General features: G+C 40.5%; 1 protein-coding gene across 2 annotated transcripts; it reads left to right on the forward strand.

The window, feature by feature from the left end:
* Positions 1–1310: 1310 nt before the first annotated feature.
* Positions 1311–14733, forward strand: zbtb44 (zinc finger and BTB domain containing 44). Of its 2 annotated transcripts, none has more exons than XM_061073462.1 (6): positions 1311–1461; positions 5287–6390; positions 6842–6926; positions 7355–7506; positions 9099–9399; positions 11785–14733. In XM_061073462.1, exons 1-6 carry the CDS (start codon positions 1398–1400, stop codon positions 12182–12184), a joined length of 2106 nt encoding a protein of 701 aa, XP_060929445.1. In that variant the 5' UTR covers positions 1311–1397; the 3' UTR covers positions 12185–14733. The 2 variants fall into 2 exon arrangements, with proteins under 2 accessions (XP_060929445.1, XP_060929446.1); XM_061073463.1 differs by having other exon boundaries at positions 9099–9182; positions 11785–11873.
* Positions 14734–18341: the final 3608 nt, after the last annotated feature.

Genomic DNA, 18341 nt, shown 5'->3' on the forward strand with positions numbered 1-18341 from the left:
AAAACTGAAAACAGATTTTTGTATCAGAGCTTTTTTTTAAATTATTTCCTCTTTCACGAATCATCTCATGACTCGCTTATTCATCTAATGTCCCGGTTTCATGCTGCCAACAATGTTTTATTCATCTGGTGATAACATGAATAGTTCTCCTATATAACTGTGCATCAGTCAGAGCGACCAAACTGGTAGCCAGCATTTACTTTAATGTTTAACTCAATAAACTTTCAAATAATGATTTTTCATGCAGTACTTTTACTTGAGTAAAAGATGGAATACTTCCTTCGCTGCACTCAAACCAGTCAGCCTTTTCTTTCTTCCATTCCCTCATTAATCCCAAACATATCCTGGTCCACTTTCACTGTAACTGCTTGATTGTCTATTGTGCCAGTTGGAGATCTCAACCAAGTTTTTTATTTTGATCTGCCTGCCCGGTTTAGACTTGTTGCACGTTTTGTGGACTTAACCTTGTGCTTGCTGCATTTTGCTTTGTGTATCCGCCTGCTGACTTCACTCTTTTCCCTTCACTGTACCTGCCCTTGCTTGCATTACTGTCAAATAAAGGTGAAGCCTTTGAATTTGACTTATCAGGGTCTAATTTTTGTGCATGAGTTCAGTTCATATGGACTTCAGAGAGTGCACTAGAGGGGTGGACATCATAAATCTGGCCTAAATATCCAGAGAAGGTCCTTTTTCATCATAACAATGTATTTGGATGAAAAAGTGTAAACTATATATAACAAAAAATATATGCGACGACATAAGGGAAAGAGATATACGAATGGATTTGTCATATTAACAAAAGGTCCATGTGAGTTTTTATTAACAGTGGGAATTCCTGATCAACGGTGTGAGTGCTGCTGTGCATGTTGCTGGATGTGACGCTTCCTGTTCCTTACAGTACGGTACAGTGAGGGATGCGCGTTGCATTGTGGGGATACAAACACAGCGCAGCGAGAACAGCGGGGAGCACAAAGGATTAAAACCAGCACCTCGGAAACTTTCCCCACCGGCGGGTTGGGATGTGAATTCCCGTCGGCGTCATTGGGACCGTGAGGTTTGGCGGGTGGCAGGCTGACAGCTGCCCGGGAGGCAGTGCAGGCTGAGCGGCGTGCAGCAGCAGCGAGCACCGCGGGCTCCGAGCGACCCACCGAGCGACCGACCGAGCGCCGCAGCTTGTGTCAGCCGAACCGATCGCATCCCGAGGCCCGGCCGCTATCACAGGCCGCCCCCCCACCAGGTAAACCCCCCCCCCCCCCCCCCCCCCACCGACCGAGGGATCGGGACCCCCCCATCAGGCCACGCGTGTGACGGGCCGCGTTGTGGTCCAAGTGTCGACAAAGAAAACGGAACCATCAGATTGCTCCGGCTAGCGCTAGCCTGGTGGCTATCGGTAGCTAATGAGAGCAGGGTTGTCCGCGGTCAAACCGGGGATGTGGCTAAATCGACTTCAAAATAAATGGGGTAAATTGAATTCCTTTCTTTTTGCCACTTGGTCATTTTGTGTTTGTGAACTGTGGTGTGTTTTAAATGCTGTGTTTCTGCGCCAATATAACAAAGTGGAAAATTCTAGTACATAACCTAGCACAATAATAGGTTTATTAGTAAGAAGAGGACAATGGGTCTGCAAATAAGTGATGAAAACATGATTATTATCGACTTTTGTATTTCTACCATATGGTTGGCAACAATTACACCTTAATTTGTGGGGTCATACAAATGTGTATTATAGTGTTTGTCTATAATATTTAAAATCATTGTTAAATTGTATACTAAGCTTAAAGGGTCGCAAGTGGCGTGTTTTATTTTGAAAGTGAAAATCGGATGTGCTTTTGTTTTGACCTATTTACTTGACACTGTTAGCTGGTGTTTGCTAAACTGTGATTGTTGCTGGAAACAGGAGTTTGATCTCCTGACACTTTGTCCATGTACCTGTGCACACACATAAACACAGGCTTTTCGTGTGTGTGTGAGCACTTTGACTATCAGACCACCGACACATGTTTATGTCAAACGCCTGTTGTCACTTGCTTATACGTGATGTAAACAGAGTAAAAGTCTCTGGAGTCCGGGGGCTTTATTTAAGGTTTCCGTTTGTTTTGTCGGAGTCTGTTTCCCCACTGAACTTGATCTCAGGTACCAGGAGGGAGGGGCTCACTTAGGTGGATCACCATGGTAACCTTAGCTTCTCGGCATGGGTTAGGCCAGGTTAACATAATAGGAAACTGTCAATAGCTGAGACTGCTGATCAATATGGTCACCGAAAAGATTGAGCTATCATTTTCTAAAAAGGGTTTATTTTAAAGTGACCATTAATAACAGCAATGGCAGTTTTTACACATCAGTCCAGATGTTTTTTCTGTTCTCTGGCCTTTTTAAAACAGAAATCAAAGTGTCAATATACAGATTGTTGCTGCATTTTCATAGTGCAAAGATTCTTCCTTTCGTGCCAGGACTCCTGACAGTGTAGGTGCTTTTACATTCTTATCATCACTGTCAACACACTAAGAGGAGACATTGTGATGGTAATTAGTTCATTGTCGTAGAAATTGTCCTTTTATCGCAAAGAATTATGCAGACATTGTTAAACGATTCCCATGACTATAAATGGAACAAAGCCGTCAGATAGACCTAATACGACACTAAAGGCCAATTCATGCTTCTGTGACAACTCTTCGCCCTAGCCTACACGTAGACGTATACCCTGACGTGCCAATCCCCAAGAATGTCACTTCACATTCGACGCAGAGCACAGGAGCTGTGATTGGTTGCTTGGTAGCATCACATTTTTGCAAGACCTGCCGCCATTGTGTTGAAATGGCGTCTTTACATCTTCGTCGCAATTCTTTAAGAAGAAAGAATTGCGCTCCAACATCTCTCAGCTCAAACACGAACCGCTTCTTGTATTGAAGTAAACAGACGCCAGAGAATTTGTAAATAAGCGGACCAGAACCCGGAAGACACGCAACACCTGTATAGAAACTACCGCCTGTAGTGCTTCAGCTGTGTAATCGCAGCTATGAATTACTACCCCGTGCGTAGTCTACGTGCAGACCTATCGTGAAGAAGCATGAATTTGGCTGAATGGCTTCTTTTTTTTTTGTCTCTCTTTTGGCAGCATAAACATTACCCGTAGTTTTTTTGTGCAAATCATATTCATAATAGTCTGTTCATCACCAGACACAAAAAATACCCACTAGACTGAAGTTATTTGAATCCCCTAAACTTTCGACAACCGATGTTGGGCTCAGTCAAGCCACGTAACCACAGCATAAGCAGATATAAGTGTCCTGGGTACAGATCCCAGCTATATGATACTCGTTATCCAGTATTGTCAATGATGGGCCAATTACAGCCAGATAACCTCAAGAGCCAAACCAAATGGTACAAGCTCCTGGGGAGGCCTATTCTTCAACCTAAGCACAATGTGATGTAAATAGGTTAGTCAATGAGGCACCTTTGCAAGTTGGCTATGCAGGGATTGAATAAAAAGACTCATTTATCTGAGCCCTTAGTTTGAATTTGGTGAAGAGATTTGTTAAGATAAGAAGCTGTAGCTGTCTGTCCCTGTTTAGAAGGGAACACTAGCGAGCCAGCTGCCTGCAGATGTCTGGCTTATGTTCGTTCAATACAAACGTTGTAGTTTGTGCTCAACCCTAACCCAGTGGAGTTGCTGTACTCAGTTCAAACACCGGCTGACATTTTTGTAAGTGGTGCAGATCTTTTTTATTCGCACTTAACTGCTTTGTTCACAGAGACCTGAAAGTGTATTTACCGAGTAAAATAAATCTGCGTCCCTGCAGTATTAGTTACCAAGGTGATCCACCTGGGTCACAAGTGAGTCAGCTTCATTATCCCACAAACTAGAGATAAGCTCAAACATAGCTGGATAGCTCATTCTTCTCACTTTGTGGTACAGGCTCCAGCTCCATCACCATCATCATATTTTGGAGGATTTGAGTTTTTAGTATTGTTGTTGACACTTAGTCACACATCCATTGATCAGTCACTTGATCTGCGAGTGTATAAACTGGCCCAGTGATGTCTTCTAATACCTTGTTTTTTTTTCTGACACCAAGAACAAAGAAAGGATCTTAGTGTTCAGTGAAGTGAAACAGAAACACTCTGCAAAGAAGTTGAGAAGCTGCAGCGGATTAATTTGTCACCACAATAGTCATTGTGATGGTTTTATGGTCATTAAATTGTAGCTTTATAGTGACGCAAGTAGGGCACTAATTTAATCAGCCATGTTTATTGGAGTCACTACATGGATTCTCAAGATAAAGTAAAATTGGCTTCAACCTCTTGTTTAAGTTAATTTAAGTATTTAATTTAGTTTCACAGAGGAATTTGTAGACTTCTTGCAGATGCTATTTTTTAAGATAGTTTTACCTAAAATATACTTCTTCTTTCTCAGGTTCATATACTTGAAAGGACATCCAATTCTGTCATGAAGAACTTAATAGAGCTCATGTATATAAATAAATCTCCTCAGGACACATTACAGCCATATGAAAACCCCACAGTGAAATCAAATCTCTTTTCTATCACCCCCGTTTGCTGGTTCAGACTACACTCTCTAGTTGCACCACCACGGCCCAGGTCTATAATTCACCTTGCTTTCACTGCGTAGTCCAAGAGTATTTTCTTTTGGTGTGTGTGTGTGTGTGTGTGTGTGTGTGTGTGTATGTGAAGGGGAGTGCACTCTCCCTGCGAGAGCCCCTTCACATGAGCTTTTGTTTGATGGAAAATCTCATGCCTCAAAGAATCCACATGTCTCTCAGACAGCTGCTGAGCATCCTGTAGTGCACTGGCCTCCACATGGGTCTGGCTCGCATCGCTGCGCATCTGCTTTGATTGTTGTTACATAACTTGGCATTTTGTCCTCCGTGCCCCCCCTTTACCTTTCCTTCCCCTCAGAGAACACCATAGTATTTCTCTCTCAGTGTGCCCACTGCCTTCCACAGTTGATTTGACTGGTATCATCCTTTCTTTACCATAGAGACGGTGTTTTTTAGAGTGTTACTTAGTGTTATTTTTCTCTTTGTGCTTTATTTATGAGAGTCCATTGTGACTTCACACTTGTTTCTCTAATGCTAGGCCTGGATTGTATTAAGTTAAGTAACCATTTGAAATATTGGCAGGGCTATATACAGTAAAGTACGTGACAGGAAAGATTAACAAAGCTTAACAAAAATATTTGTATTATATTCCTTTATTTTCTTACTAGTTCATCTGGTTTAAATTTTGCAAACTGAACTGAATTTTTGTTTTGCTTCTCATCTGCAGGACGCACTTCCTGTGCAGAGTCAGGAAGTGACTCCAACATGGGGGTCAAAACCTTCACTCACAACTCGACCTCCCACAGCCAGGAGATGCTGGAGAAGCTGAACGCTTTACGCAACGAGGGTCACCTCTGTGATGTCACCATCCGCGTCCAAGACAAGCTCTTCCTGGCCCACAAAGTGGTCCTCGCCTGTTGCAGTGAATTCTTCCGCTCCAAACTGGTGGGCCGACCAGAGGAGGAGGAAAAGTTTGTGTTGGACCTTCATCATGTGACTGTCAGTGGTTTCGCTCCTCTGCTGGAATATGCGTACACGTCGACCCTCTCCATCAGCACCGAGAATATCATCGATGTCCTGGCGGCTGCGAGTTATATGCAGATGTTTGCTGTGGCGAGCACATGTTCAGAGTTCATGAAGTCAAGTATTCTGTGGACTCCAGGTAACAACAACAACAACAACAACATGGCAGCAGAAAAACCACATGAATCAGCACAAGAGAGTGCCTCATCAAACTGTGCCCTGACGCCATTGGACGGCAGCGTTTCGCCTGTGTCGTCGGACTGTAGCGTGATGGAGAGAAATGTGCCAATATGCCGCGAATCGCGACGGAAACGCAAGAGCTTTGTAACAATGGCGTCCCCCGAGAGTCCTCTTAAATGCACTACACAGATTGTCACCACCTCCCCTCAGATCCCCAACCCGTCCCCCTCGTTCTCAGACAGCACAGCCCAGCCGGTGGAGTCCTCCCTGGCCTTTCCATGGACTTTCCCATTCGGCATCGACCGAAGGTTCCACTCGGACAAATCAAAGCTCCCGGAAAGCCCTCGCTGTTTAGAGCAGGGCGCTCCAGGAACCTCGGAGGTCGCGGTTGGCCGGCGGCTCAGCGACTACCTGTCGTGTGAGAGCTCGAAGGCAGTGTCGTCGCCAGTGCCAGCAGAAGAGGAAGATGTGAGGGTGAAGGTGGAGCGTCTCAGCGATGAGGAGGTCCAAGAGGCGTCCTCTCAACCAGTCAGTGCCTCCCAGAGTTCGTTGAGTGACCAGCAGACGGTGCCAGGGAGTGAACAGGTCCAGGAGGAGCTCCTCATCAGTCCACAGTCTTCCTCTATAGGTGGGCTAATTCACTCATCCACAGTATTTAGAATTATTTCTGCATGTTTAATGTTGCCTTACAGTGTAAATGCGAAAGTTACATGGTTAAATATAAACAGAAAAACAACATATCCGTGTTGCTGTTTCTGTCACTATTACAATAGAATCTGTGTCCTGACCCAGTTACCACAGCCTCGCTTTGTAACCAAACCTTCCCCAGTGGGTTTTTGTGTTGGTGTTAGTGGAAACATGTTTAGTCCGGGGGCCGGAAAGCAGTTGGAAAATGGAAACAGTGATCACTCAACTGTTAAATAGGACAGATTTGTATCCAGCAGCATCAATTCTAAAAGAAGGGATCGGCCTTAAAGGACCTACAGTAATAGACCAACCTCATACAAGATGACATGCTTTCCTTAGTCTGAAATTCAGTAGACAGCTACCATGTGAATAATTTTGATTTGTCTCCTCAGGGTCGATGGATGAGGGAGTGTCTGAGGGATTGCCGTCAATGCAGAGCACGTCTAACGCTGGAGGACATGCAGAAGATGATGAAAGGTATCATGATTTGTTACAACTTGAAGTGAGACACAAGTCACAGGAAGGAAAGAATATAATGACACAGACCAAATAACTGTCTGTCTCAGCCACGCCTGTGTAGGTAATAAATATAAATGACAAAGACATGACACACAATAATATTAAGAATTTCAATGTGAAGGCCTCTAACTGGAAATGCATAAAGGACTCATGTCACATCGCAGCATTGTCCAAAAACATCCCATTACTAGTTTCTTTAAATTACCAGTAGTGGGCCATTTGTATTTCTAAACTATCAAGATATTTTTTATGTGAATAGACAAAGATCGTTTTTTTTGTTAACTTGTCAAAATGGATGTATTTTAAGTATTTCTATAGGAACATGTTATTTCACTATTGGAGCACTGACAAGGTTTATTATCATTTTGATGTTGACTGTGTTTCAGGTTGGATGGTATTCAGTATCCATACCACCTGTACATCAGCCCTTCAGCCCGACCAGGCACCAATGGCCCGGATCGGCCCTTTCAGTGTCCGACCTGCGGAGTCCGATTCACACGTATTCAAAATCTGAAGCAGCACATGCTCATACACTCCGGTAGGTGAAATGAGACGATTGAGATGAACAGAGATCAAGAACAGGTAACAGAGACCTGATCAGCTCATTGCTGTGTACCTCACCAACTTAAGATGTTTTTTGCAGTCAATTTCCTTCATAATCAATGAAGGCAATGCATCAGATTTGGTGCAGCTCTGTTTGGAGCCACACCAAGATTATACACATGCAGCAGAGCTGCCCAACACCTGTAAACAAGGGCTGGGCTGTATATGACCAAAAATGTCATCACAATAAAAATGTTCAAATCAGTCGATAATCAATATTGATATTTGTCATTATAAATGTTTGTACTTATTCAGACAAGTTTGAAAATATTTCATTTCGATGTTAATAGTTTTTTTTGTTTTTCTATAAAACAAAATCCAAATTACATTCACTGTGATTCAGTCATCTAAAAATGCAGAACAACCGTGTGCACCATATGCAGATTACAGTGTTGGCGCTAATATGACAGCACTGTTGGATTTATTCTCACATTACAAGCATTTGATTTACATCAGATGTTAAGTAAGATTGTAAAAAGTTCCATAAATAGCATATGCCGCCTGGGAGAGAGATCAAAACCTGCTCAGGTCAGAGTAGTTCCTTTTAAAAACATTTTTAGATTTGGACTTTTATACCATAGAGTTATTATTTCTTAACCTGTGGAAAGTGCAGTTACAATTTTGTTTGGTTTTTAGAGATAGCCAAACTATATTATCAAAAGCCAAAGGCATCATATTCTCAGCCTTCAGTCATCACCCTGCAATGGCAACCATTTCAAATGTTTATGGTGAATGTCCAGAATGATTTACATTGTCGATAATCCCTAGGCAGCATTTAATTTGAAATCCGCTGGAGTTATATCTAAATATGAAATGCCCGAAATGAACAATTTGATGACTCAGTAAAAGAATGACACAGGTAAATTCTTTATGTTAGGAAACTTACTTTCCTTTTATCATGTTTGAGACGTCTACTAACTTTGAACATTTAAATATGACTTCTGAAATGCAAACCTGTTCATAAAGGGACAGATCATTTTAAGGTCACCACACAGTGACACAGTTGTTCCTTGTCTTTGCAAGTAGAAAATTAAAGGTTAGGTTAAATATGAAAAACATGCATATTGTCATTGTTTACACATTAATTGGTTTTAAAACAGATCATTTTAAGGTCACCACACAGTGACACAGTTGTTCCTTGTCTTTGCAAGTAGAAAATTAAAGGTTAGGTTAAATATGAAAAACATGCATATTGTCATTGTTTACACATTAATTGGTTTTAACCAAAACTTGACATTTAACTGATGTTCTCAGTATCAGTGGTATATTTGCTAGTGGAGATAAAAAAATATGGTTCAATGATTTTGGCTTACTATACTTTCCAACATATTGTGTAGAGCTTAGTAATGAATGCATGAGGCTTTTTTGTTCTTGGAAACACTGATTTGGAAAACGGTTGAGGCTGGAACACAAACACACACACAAACACACAAACACACACACACACACACACACACTTGGATACAACCACTTGTTTGATGCTACAGTACAGATCCGCTAAGCCTTGCGTTTCTCACCCTCCCTCAGGCATTAAGCCTTTCCAGTGTGACCGCTGTGGGAAAAAGTTCACACGGGCCTACTCCCTAAAGATGCATCGGCTGAAGCACGAAGGTAAACGCTGTTTCCGGTGCCAGATATGTAGCGCCACATTCACGTCCTTCGGTGAATATAAGCACCACATGAGGGTCTCCCGACACATAATCCGCAAGCCGCGGATTTACGAGTGCAAAACGTGCGGCGCCATGTTCACCAACTCTGGCAATTTAATTGTACACCTGAGGAGTCTGAACCATGAGGCATCCGAGCTAGCAAACTACTTCCAGAGCAGGTGAGGAGTGCGGGGGTGCTGACCCCCATTATTTACTCAGATCTCACCTTCTCAGATGGATTAGAAAATAACTATATTTAGGTTCTAATACCTGAGGTTCATTTGACTTTGGTTGTGTAGAATTGTTTTTGGGATGATTGCAGTTGATTTGAATGTTCAGATCAAGTGTACCTGAATTTTTGGGCTTTTGTTCATTGGATAGTTTTTATTTCACTTACTTAAAGGAATATTTAGACATTTTGGGAAATGCACTTAATATATTTTCTTCCCAAAAGTCAGATGAGGAGGTTGACAGCACTCTCATATCTGTAAGGTAAATATGAAGCTGGGGCCAACAGCAGCATTATGACAGCAACAGGGAAACAGCAAGCCTGACTCACTCTGCCATCAGCTTCTGTAAAGTTCACTAATTAACACATATCAAATTTTTTAATCAACAAAAGCTGAAGTGAAAAAATTGCCAGGGGTTATGTGTCTTGGCTGGGTGATTTGGAGTTCTTACAGTTCAGTCAAGATATAACTTGTTAACTTGTGAACTTCAGAGAAGACTGTCAGCGGATTTTGTGCCTTTTGAATAGAGGATGTCGAGCTGTTTCCTTGGTTTCTGACTACAGAATTGACATTTAATCAATAAATAATTAAATATGAGAGCGGTGTCAGACTTCTCTAACTCTTGGCAAGAAGTCAAAAGTGCATTCACCAAAACCCTGAACTATTCCTGTAAGATTCATCATTGAGAGGAGATGGCAAATGCCTCAAGCACGATTTTACTATTTGACTAAATTCCACGAGATCTGACCATGAAGATGTTAATTTTATTTAAAATTGATTGAGTGGCGTTACCCAGTGTTCTGAAACACTTTTGTTCCCGCACTTTGTTCACGAGAGTAGCACCATGAAAACTTGATTAAGGTCTTTCAATCCCCACAAAACACAACTTTTATTCTGTTTGTCGATTTGTTTCTATTTGAAATAATTTTCCTCAACCAAAATAGACTGAGTTGCTTGTGTGTTATAATTTACCAAACCTTTCCACTTTTTGACTTTACTAAAGTGCGGTTCTCACAGGTCAGAAGGACTTTTAACAGGCTATTGACTCCTCAAAGACTTTTAGTCAAAGGCCTGAGCCTGAGATCATAATATGGAAACTGACTATCCAGTGTCTCAGTTGACTCCCATTCTTTATATAAAAAGATTAGTTAATTTCACTGTATTTGTCCCCAAGTTGCTGATTGCTGGTGCAGTTTGTCAGGTTCAGCTGTTGTCTGTGCCACAGAGGATAGTAACACAGGACTATTAAGTCTGAATAATGAGTGACTTTAGTTTGGAACCATGGTCACTCAAGTTTTGGAGCCTCTGTCATTGGAATTCAAGTGTACGTAATGAAAAACAATCAATGTTCCGATTATTTTGATGCATAGATCAAATGATTGAAAGAGTGTGAGGCAGAACAAGCACAGCTGTTCTATATTTAGTTTTTAATTAGACATTATCCAAAGCATTTATAATCACGTCGTCGTCATCATCTCCTCTTCTAGTTTACTTGTGCTAAACTTGTTTGCAAACAAATGATTGCCAAAATAATTTCAGTTGAATCAAATCGAAAAATGAAATCACTTATAGGTTTGCACTGAAACATTTGAACTTGAAAACTATCTTTTGAATTCATGTGGCATGAATTTTTACTTTGTGAAATTCTCAACAGCCAGTTGTATATTTATAAAAAAAAAAAAGAAAAAAGAGAAAGTTTATTATAATTACTAAAATTGGTATATTTAAATTGCCCGTGGTCAGTACACTTGGTCAGACGCTAAATTTGAAGACAGAAAACTCAGATCTGAGCGTTTGGAACACTGAGTAAAAGGAACTAGTCCAAGTTGAAGAGATCTCACTCACTAAAGAGGCCATTTGGGTGATATTTATTATGTTGTTGTTTCATCTCAGGCCTGAGAGAAAAAAATGACAATTTCCTACAGTATTTTCAATATCTTGTGCCATATCAGTAATCCTATGATTACTAAAATGGAATTTCAAAATGTTGTATTCAGTTGCTGATATAATTCAACTTATTTTGGCAATGATAACAAGAAAATATCCATTCCAACACACATATTGCCAAACATTGTTTGTGATTTAGCTTTACAGGACTGTGTCAGATGTGAGACATTATAATAAACTGTTTTTGTAATCAATAATCAAGCTAATTGTGTCAAGATTACAAAATATATCTTGAAATCATAGTTAAACTACATCATAAATTGTCTTTATCATGTCTTCTGTGCCCTCCTGTAGATATTTTGATATTTGCACTGCATATACAATGGAATTGTGTTGCAGAACCAAATCATGCACAGTGACCTCAACAAATTCTCTTGATTCTTGCAGTGATTTCCTCGTGCCCGACTACCTGAGCCAGGTGCAGGAGGAGGAGGAGGTGCTGGGAGTCCAGTATGATTTGGAGGAGTCCCAGCATCACCCTGTCTACCCAGGCAGCACCTCCACTCCCACTGCCACCTCATCCTCCTCCTCAGTCCAGATGCCCGTAATCTCCCAGGTCTCCTCCTCTACCCAGAATTGTGAGAGTTCCTCCGGCTTCCTTTCACCCGAGCCACTGGATCCCATGGAAGCCCAAGCCTCCCTCAAGATGGACGCTGACGAGACGGCAGCCATGACAGAGGAGACCAAGATGGACAACAGTCTAGGTGGCAGTTCCCCAGAGGTGTTTGAAGAAGTGCAGCAGCAGCACACCCCGGCCAAGGAGATGGTTTCTATTACCATAGAATGATTCAAGTCTTGTACTTGCTCATCATGTCTTATTTTGCAGCCCTGTCGTATGGGAATATCTGCCGGAGCGCCATGATGGTTGCAGGGACGACTGGACATGTGTAAATGTTGAAACGTCATCATGTGAAGGTATCAAGTCACCATGATAAAAGTTACATGAAGACTTCAGTTGCCTTAGTTTTGCTTTCCAAATGAAAGTCAGAAGCACTTATTTGAGTTAATGTTTTACACCAAAACAATTCTAGCAAAGTAAATGATAATTTTCTTTGTTCTCTTTGCAATTTTGATATCATTTGTCGATTTCAGATTTCAGTAGATCAAACTCTAGGTTCACTTTGTCCCCAAACCCGAATTATCTCCTGAATAAGCAAGTCAGCAGTATTTCTGAAGAGTAATTCTTCAGAAGGCAGTTTTTTCCCATATGACATGAATGCAGCACTAGGTAAAATCATTTCTGTCTTAGCCAATTTGAGGTCTGTTATAAATCCAAGCCTTGCCCTATTTTTGGAAAGTGCCTGAGTTCCCATTTTAACAAAGTATAGAGGAGGAAGAGGTCTTGACTTTGCCAACAGTAACAAATCAAGTCTGCAAACTGAGCTAAAGAAAAAAACATACTTGTATTTCATTTGTTGTGATAATGCTAGTTTGTATGGGCAGAAACTCTGTTATTCCTTCAGTGCCGTCGCTATAGGCAAACTGTTAAATGTCAATATTATCTATATTGCAATAGCTTGTTCTGTAGTTTTACTATTTGAATGCTGTGTATGTTGGGTGTTGTGACATATATGTCAGGTGTGTGTATGTGCATTTTTCAAAATCAATATCAAGTCAGAACATTTCAATTTTAAATGTTTAAATCTTGAAATGATACTGACAGAGTATTCCCTTTTAGATGTTTGTGTAGTATATGATTTTTCTGACCTATTACAAGTATTTTTTTAATCTCTAATGAACACTGTTGTTAAATCAAACCTAAACTCACAGAGTTTAGAAAAAGAGAAACTCAGATAAGCACTGATGCATTTTTTTGTTTTGAAACAAACAAACAAATGTCCAAATATGACCAAATTTTATGTCAGAAGAATTTTAAATTTGGAGTTTGAAAGTGCGGTCCCAAATGGGTTCTAAGATGTGGTAATGTAGCATTTCATCCTAGTTGAAGTTGGGTCAGCTTTTCATTTTGAACACACTTTGTAACAGAAATTGATTGATTTTGATATCTGATTCAGATGATGGTTATCCTGATTAACCAAGGTACACTGCTGATGTTCTAAGACGTTGCATGACTGTTGAAGTGATGTTTAAATGAGGTACAACGTGATTGTCTTTTTTCTTTTCTTTTTACCTCTTATCCTTGAGTGAATGTTTTTTCTGGATGATAACCCAAGAATATTACGTTTCCCCAAAGTGTGGATGACCCACCAGCAGTCTTTTAAACAGAAAAGTTACTCTGTGAAAATATTCCTGACTAAAATGTAGCTGTAAGCCTGCAGCAATGGATGCAGGCAGATTGTGAAGGCCTTCTGTGGCGGCCAGTTTTCATTCAGAAATTCAGAGTACAAGGATGTTTGGTCACGTTGTGTTAAAATATAGCTTTGGAAGCAGCAGGAGCGTGCTGTCGTGTGAATGCAAATACTGTGAGGCGAATTATTCTAAATGATAAGTTAAAAGTTGCCGTGCTAGGTAAGAGTTTAACCTTCCCTTCCAACTGTTTGGCAGTTTCGCATTTCATTTGATGTTTTTCTGCTGATTTTAGGTCAAACCTCCAACTCCTGTTACCTGTGTTCCTGTGTTGTGCCTGTGTTTAGAGAAGATAATGATGCTCACGGCCATGATCCATGAGTTGAATGCTACTTACTGTGAATGGGTTTCTTGTTGAGTGAAAGCTTTTATTTTCTGTTGCCCCCTGAAAGTAGTGCTAATGGCCCACATGTAGGATTCTCACAGCGGGATGTAAGCCCTCTCACGAAGGGTTGATTGTAAATGTAAAGATGGCTATTGCTGTGAGAAGGGCATGAATATTAAAGACTGTCCCATTCATTGCAACCCATCGAGACCTATCTTAATAAGAGCTTGTGTTACCCCGCTCCAGCCTGTCTGTCACTTTTTCAAAGTTGTGCCATTTGCCCTTTTTATCTGGGTACATATCAAGCTTTTTCCTACAGGACCAAATGTCCTCTGTCTCATTGGGGATTTGCCATGGCAATCAGTATCTGCACATATTAAAAGAAAGAGATAATCATTTCAAGTGGTCCATGCTATTTAGCAAAGGGTTCCTGCTGTTTCGGCCCTGAAAACACTGTATGATGTTGTGCTTTTAAGAGGCTAGCCTTAGTAAATGGACCTATTAACTCAAGTTGCACAATATCGAAATTTAAAAAATGTTTTCTATTCTCCATTTGTACGTCATGCTTTTCATCTGTTGTGTTCGGTGTCTGTATAAAAAAGTTTTTATAATGAAATGCTGCTGTTTGTTGAAACGCAAAGTGCCCAAAATATTTTTGTGAACCAATGGTGTGCAATAAATGGACAGGTGGTGTTTTCAAAGTTTTGATTTTGTCTTTGGAATGATGAATTATATTATATATATATATATATATATATATAAAAAAGAAAAGAATGTATCATTTTGTTTCATTCAAATGTGACTGAAGGTGAATCAAGTAGGCGAGTACCCCGTTTGATCTGTGAAACAAGGAACAAGGCTTTGATATTTAAAGACTGGTTCTGTTCAGCTCCTTTCTTTTTGTTTCTAAAGTTGCATGTTCATATTGTTCTGTGAAGTGGAGAGCATGTCTTCAGTTAGTGATCTGTTCCGTCAAGGCCTTATTTGTCGATGACTCCTCATCGCTTTGATCAGTTGTTCAGCATGCCCTCTTATTTTTTGTACGTTATCCCTTTATGTGCAATGTTTGAAAATATCTTGATTATATACAAGACATGCCTTTTCAATATACACTCAATGTTGTATATGTTTTCTAGTCCTTAAGGTTTATTTAGAAGGTGGAAAATTTAAGAAAAAAAACTGGTAGCTCTTCATAACAGCATATATATTTTTGGTGACTTTTGTATGGGTGCTGTTTCATGGCACCTTTGGATAATCTTGTTAAATGTGAATAGAACACCTTAGTCTGGGAGTATGGGGGCATTGGTAGTCTTCACTTTGTGACTGTCTGCAGTGTGTGTATATGTTTATATATATATATACATATATATAAATTTGCAGTATATACACTCATACAATGTTGCGTATTCTTTATACTGTAGGCTACTTGATGACAACCTGCTTTGAGACAGATGTTGTATTTTCTGTCTTTGATACTGTATTTAAACTGTAGTTTGGAGAGACTGTACAAAAACATCCCAGATAGCAATGCAACCTGCACATTGAATTGGGAGAACTGATGTTTGTGCTGTTGAGTGTTTAAACTGGATCATATTCCACAGCTGGCTTTTAAAAACTGACAAGACCACTCTGTATTTTTCGGGTTTATGGTTGTTCTGAATCTTTACTAGTGTCCTGGCTTTGCAGTCCTGTTGTTATTAAAAAAAGAGTCACTTTTGTAAAAGTATAAAATACAAATAAAAACAAACAAAAGTCAGAATAAGTCTAAAACTTGTCTGAAGTTATTTGTTGCTGTAATATATTTCAGTTTGATGTGAACTTACATGACTAGTATATTCTGCATCATCACAAATCCAACATGGTTTTATTAAGAGCACAATTCAAAAGACTAGTTGAGCAAACTTCAGTTGATGTTTTTTTTGTTTCAGGAACCAAACCCCAGCAGTTAAACTACATGTCACCACCAAACCCCCTAAAAGGCCATGTGATCAGATGAGCCCACCCCTGAAGACTCTTGGTAGCTTTGGCTCAGCACAGAATTAAGACTGAGGAGTTTGTCCCCCATCTATCAAAGTGTAGTCAACTATATGAAGCAATTGCTTAGCAGCTAGCATGCAGGGGGAAAATAATGATGCCATCAATAACCATCCAACTTTATCGAGACAGACTTTTTTGACAAAGGCTTTCAAGGCCATTCCTGGAGTATTATTTTCTTCTTTGGCAGCTCTTACCTTCATTAGACAGCAGACAGTGAGGCGAGGGAGGAAGAGATGATGCTCTGCAGCAAAGGTCCCCAGCCAGATTTAAAGTAGGAACATTTGTGATTACATGGTCAGTGTCTTACAGCCCTAAGCCACCAGGACAGTCCAGAATCCTTCAAAATAACCATTCACTGCAGGAGTCTGGATCAGGCAACAGCCCCACACAGGTTCTGAGGCTCCTGAAAGGATTTGAACCGGTCAAACATCATTATTATGCTCGGGAACAATAATTTCTTTAACATCACAAGCTCCATACAGGCAACATGCCAAGAGTAATAAAATCCCTCACAGTAGACAGAGAAGAAATGGGTCTCATCTGTTCTGTAATCCAATCAAACATTGGCGCAATCTTAATCAGCCAATCATTTTGATGCCAAACCTGGCCCCCCCTCCTCCCTAATCATCCCCAGTCTCCATATGCAGAGCCACCCTCAACGTCTCTACCTCCCATCAACCAACACTAGTGTCTTGTCCTTGGGAAGGGGGGGTTACAATACAACACACAGCCTCAGCCCCTCTGAATCATGATGACATGCATGACCCACCTCCGCCCCGATCTCCTCCAGTCTTCAGCAGAATCATCATCACCTCATCTGGATCCCCAACCACCACCAGTGTCTAGACCCCGGGGGGGAACTCCTGTATTGCGTTATGCTTCACCTCCGTCTAATCCCGATGACATCACACAGGGGTCTAACACGCCGAAAGACTTAACATTCACATCATTTTCTGTGCACATGTCAATAAATGTTGTTAAAACGTTGAATCAAAGTCTCTCCTGATTGAAATGATTTTTGCTCCTTCACAGACTCGTATTTTACCAAATTCCAAATAAAATCACCAACCTCATAAAAGTTAATACAACACAGACACACAAACACACAGAAAGCAATTGTTAGTTCTCAGAACAGAAATGTTTCGCCTGCGTCAGCATTTTGTTGCATCTGACTTTTATTAGGAGCATTTTTAATATTGGAGAAAAGCTATTGACAGCATTGGAATGAATTGAACCTTGTGAAGTGCACACTTTTGGATGGTGCAGTTACGCTTCCTCCACGTTTGTCTGAGGACAGTAAACCGAGCAGAGGCTTTGTTTTATCCCCAGATGTTCCTATATTCCAAACTCGATCTGTGATGCAAATTAAACCCACACACACTGTGGTTCCAGACACACTGTTCCTATTAATGTGTTACACTTAATAGGCCGAGACTAATGTTGTACAAACCTTATTTACTCCTTTCTGAGTCCTCTGAGGGCACCACACTTATGGAAAAAGTCCAGAACAGCATCCAGTCACTTCTTGTGTGCTTTCTTCAGTGTATTGACATGCACCGTCAGCAGGTTCCAGTTTACCAATTAATTCAATGTCAAACCTCCAGAGGCTCGATCTGCAGTGATCCAGACATCTCACACAGGCGCATTAATGGACAACATGAATGCAAAAAAACAAAACACCACACAACCACAAAGGCGCCCTACAAAAATACAATCACAACTGCAATGACAGACAACAGATGCAGACAATGAAACGTATATATATAATTTCATATTTATTTATGTTTAACATCCAACATTAGAATATTATCAAACTAGCTGTGCATTGACGATAGCCTTAACGCTGGGTCATTTAGCTTTTAATACTTAATGAGATCAACATAATTATTATTATTATTTTAAATTTAGAGCCAACAAACCAAATACATTAGCTTGATTCATATTTTAAAAGTTATAGAAATGGTATTGAAGGCCTTTCTTTCTCTTTTTTGTTGTAGCCCTCTTCGCTTAATGAGGAAGACTTTGATGATTAAGAAAGAAAAAAAACATACTCCAAAACACATGAACCCAATCACAAATTTGCTGTGTGGCCTGAAAAAAATCTGATGGAATGAAAGCTTCACAAACAGAGAGATTGTCTGCCAGTGAAGACGATGGTGTTACTGATAAAGCAACAACCTACCTACCTTGCGATGTCTTGTTCTATGCCAGGCCAGTAAAAAAGGCTAATTATGTCCATGTGAGTGTTTTCCACTCCACAGATCCCACCAGGGGA

The sequence above is a fragment of the Limanda limanda genome, chromosome 6, assembly GCF_963576545.1.
Source record: "Limanda limanda chromosome 6, fLimLim1.1, whole genome shotgun sequence".
NCBI lineage: Eukaryota > Metazoa > Chordata > Actinopteri > Pleuronectiformes > Pleuronectidae > Limanda > Limanda limanda.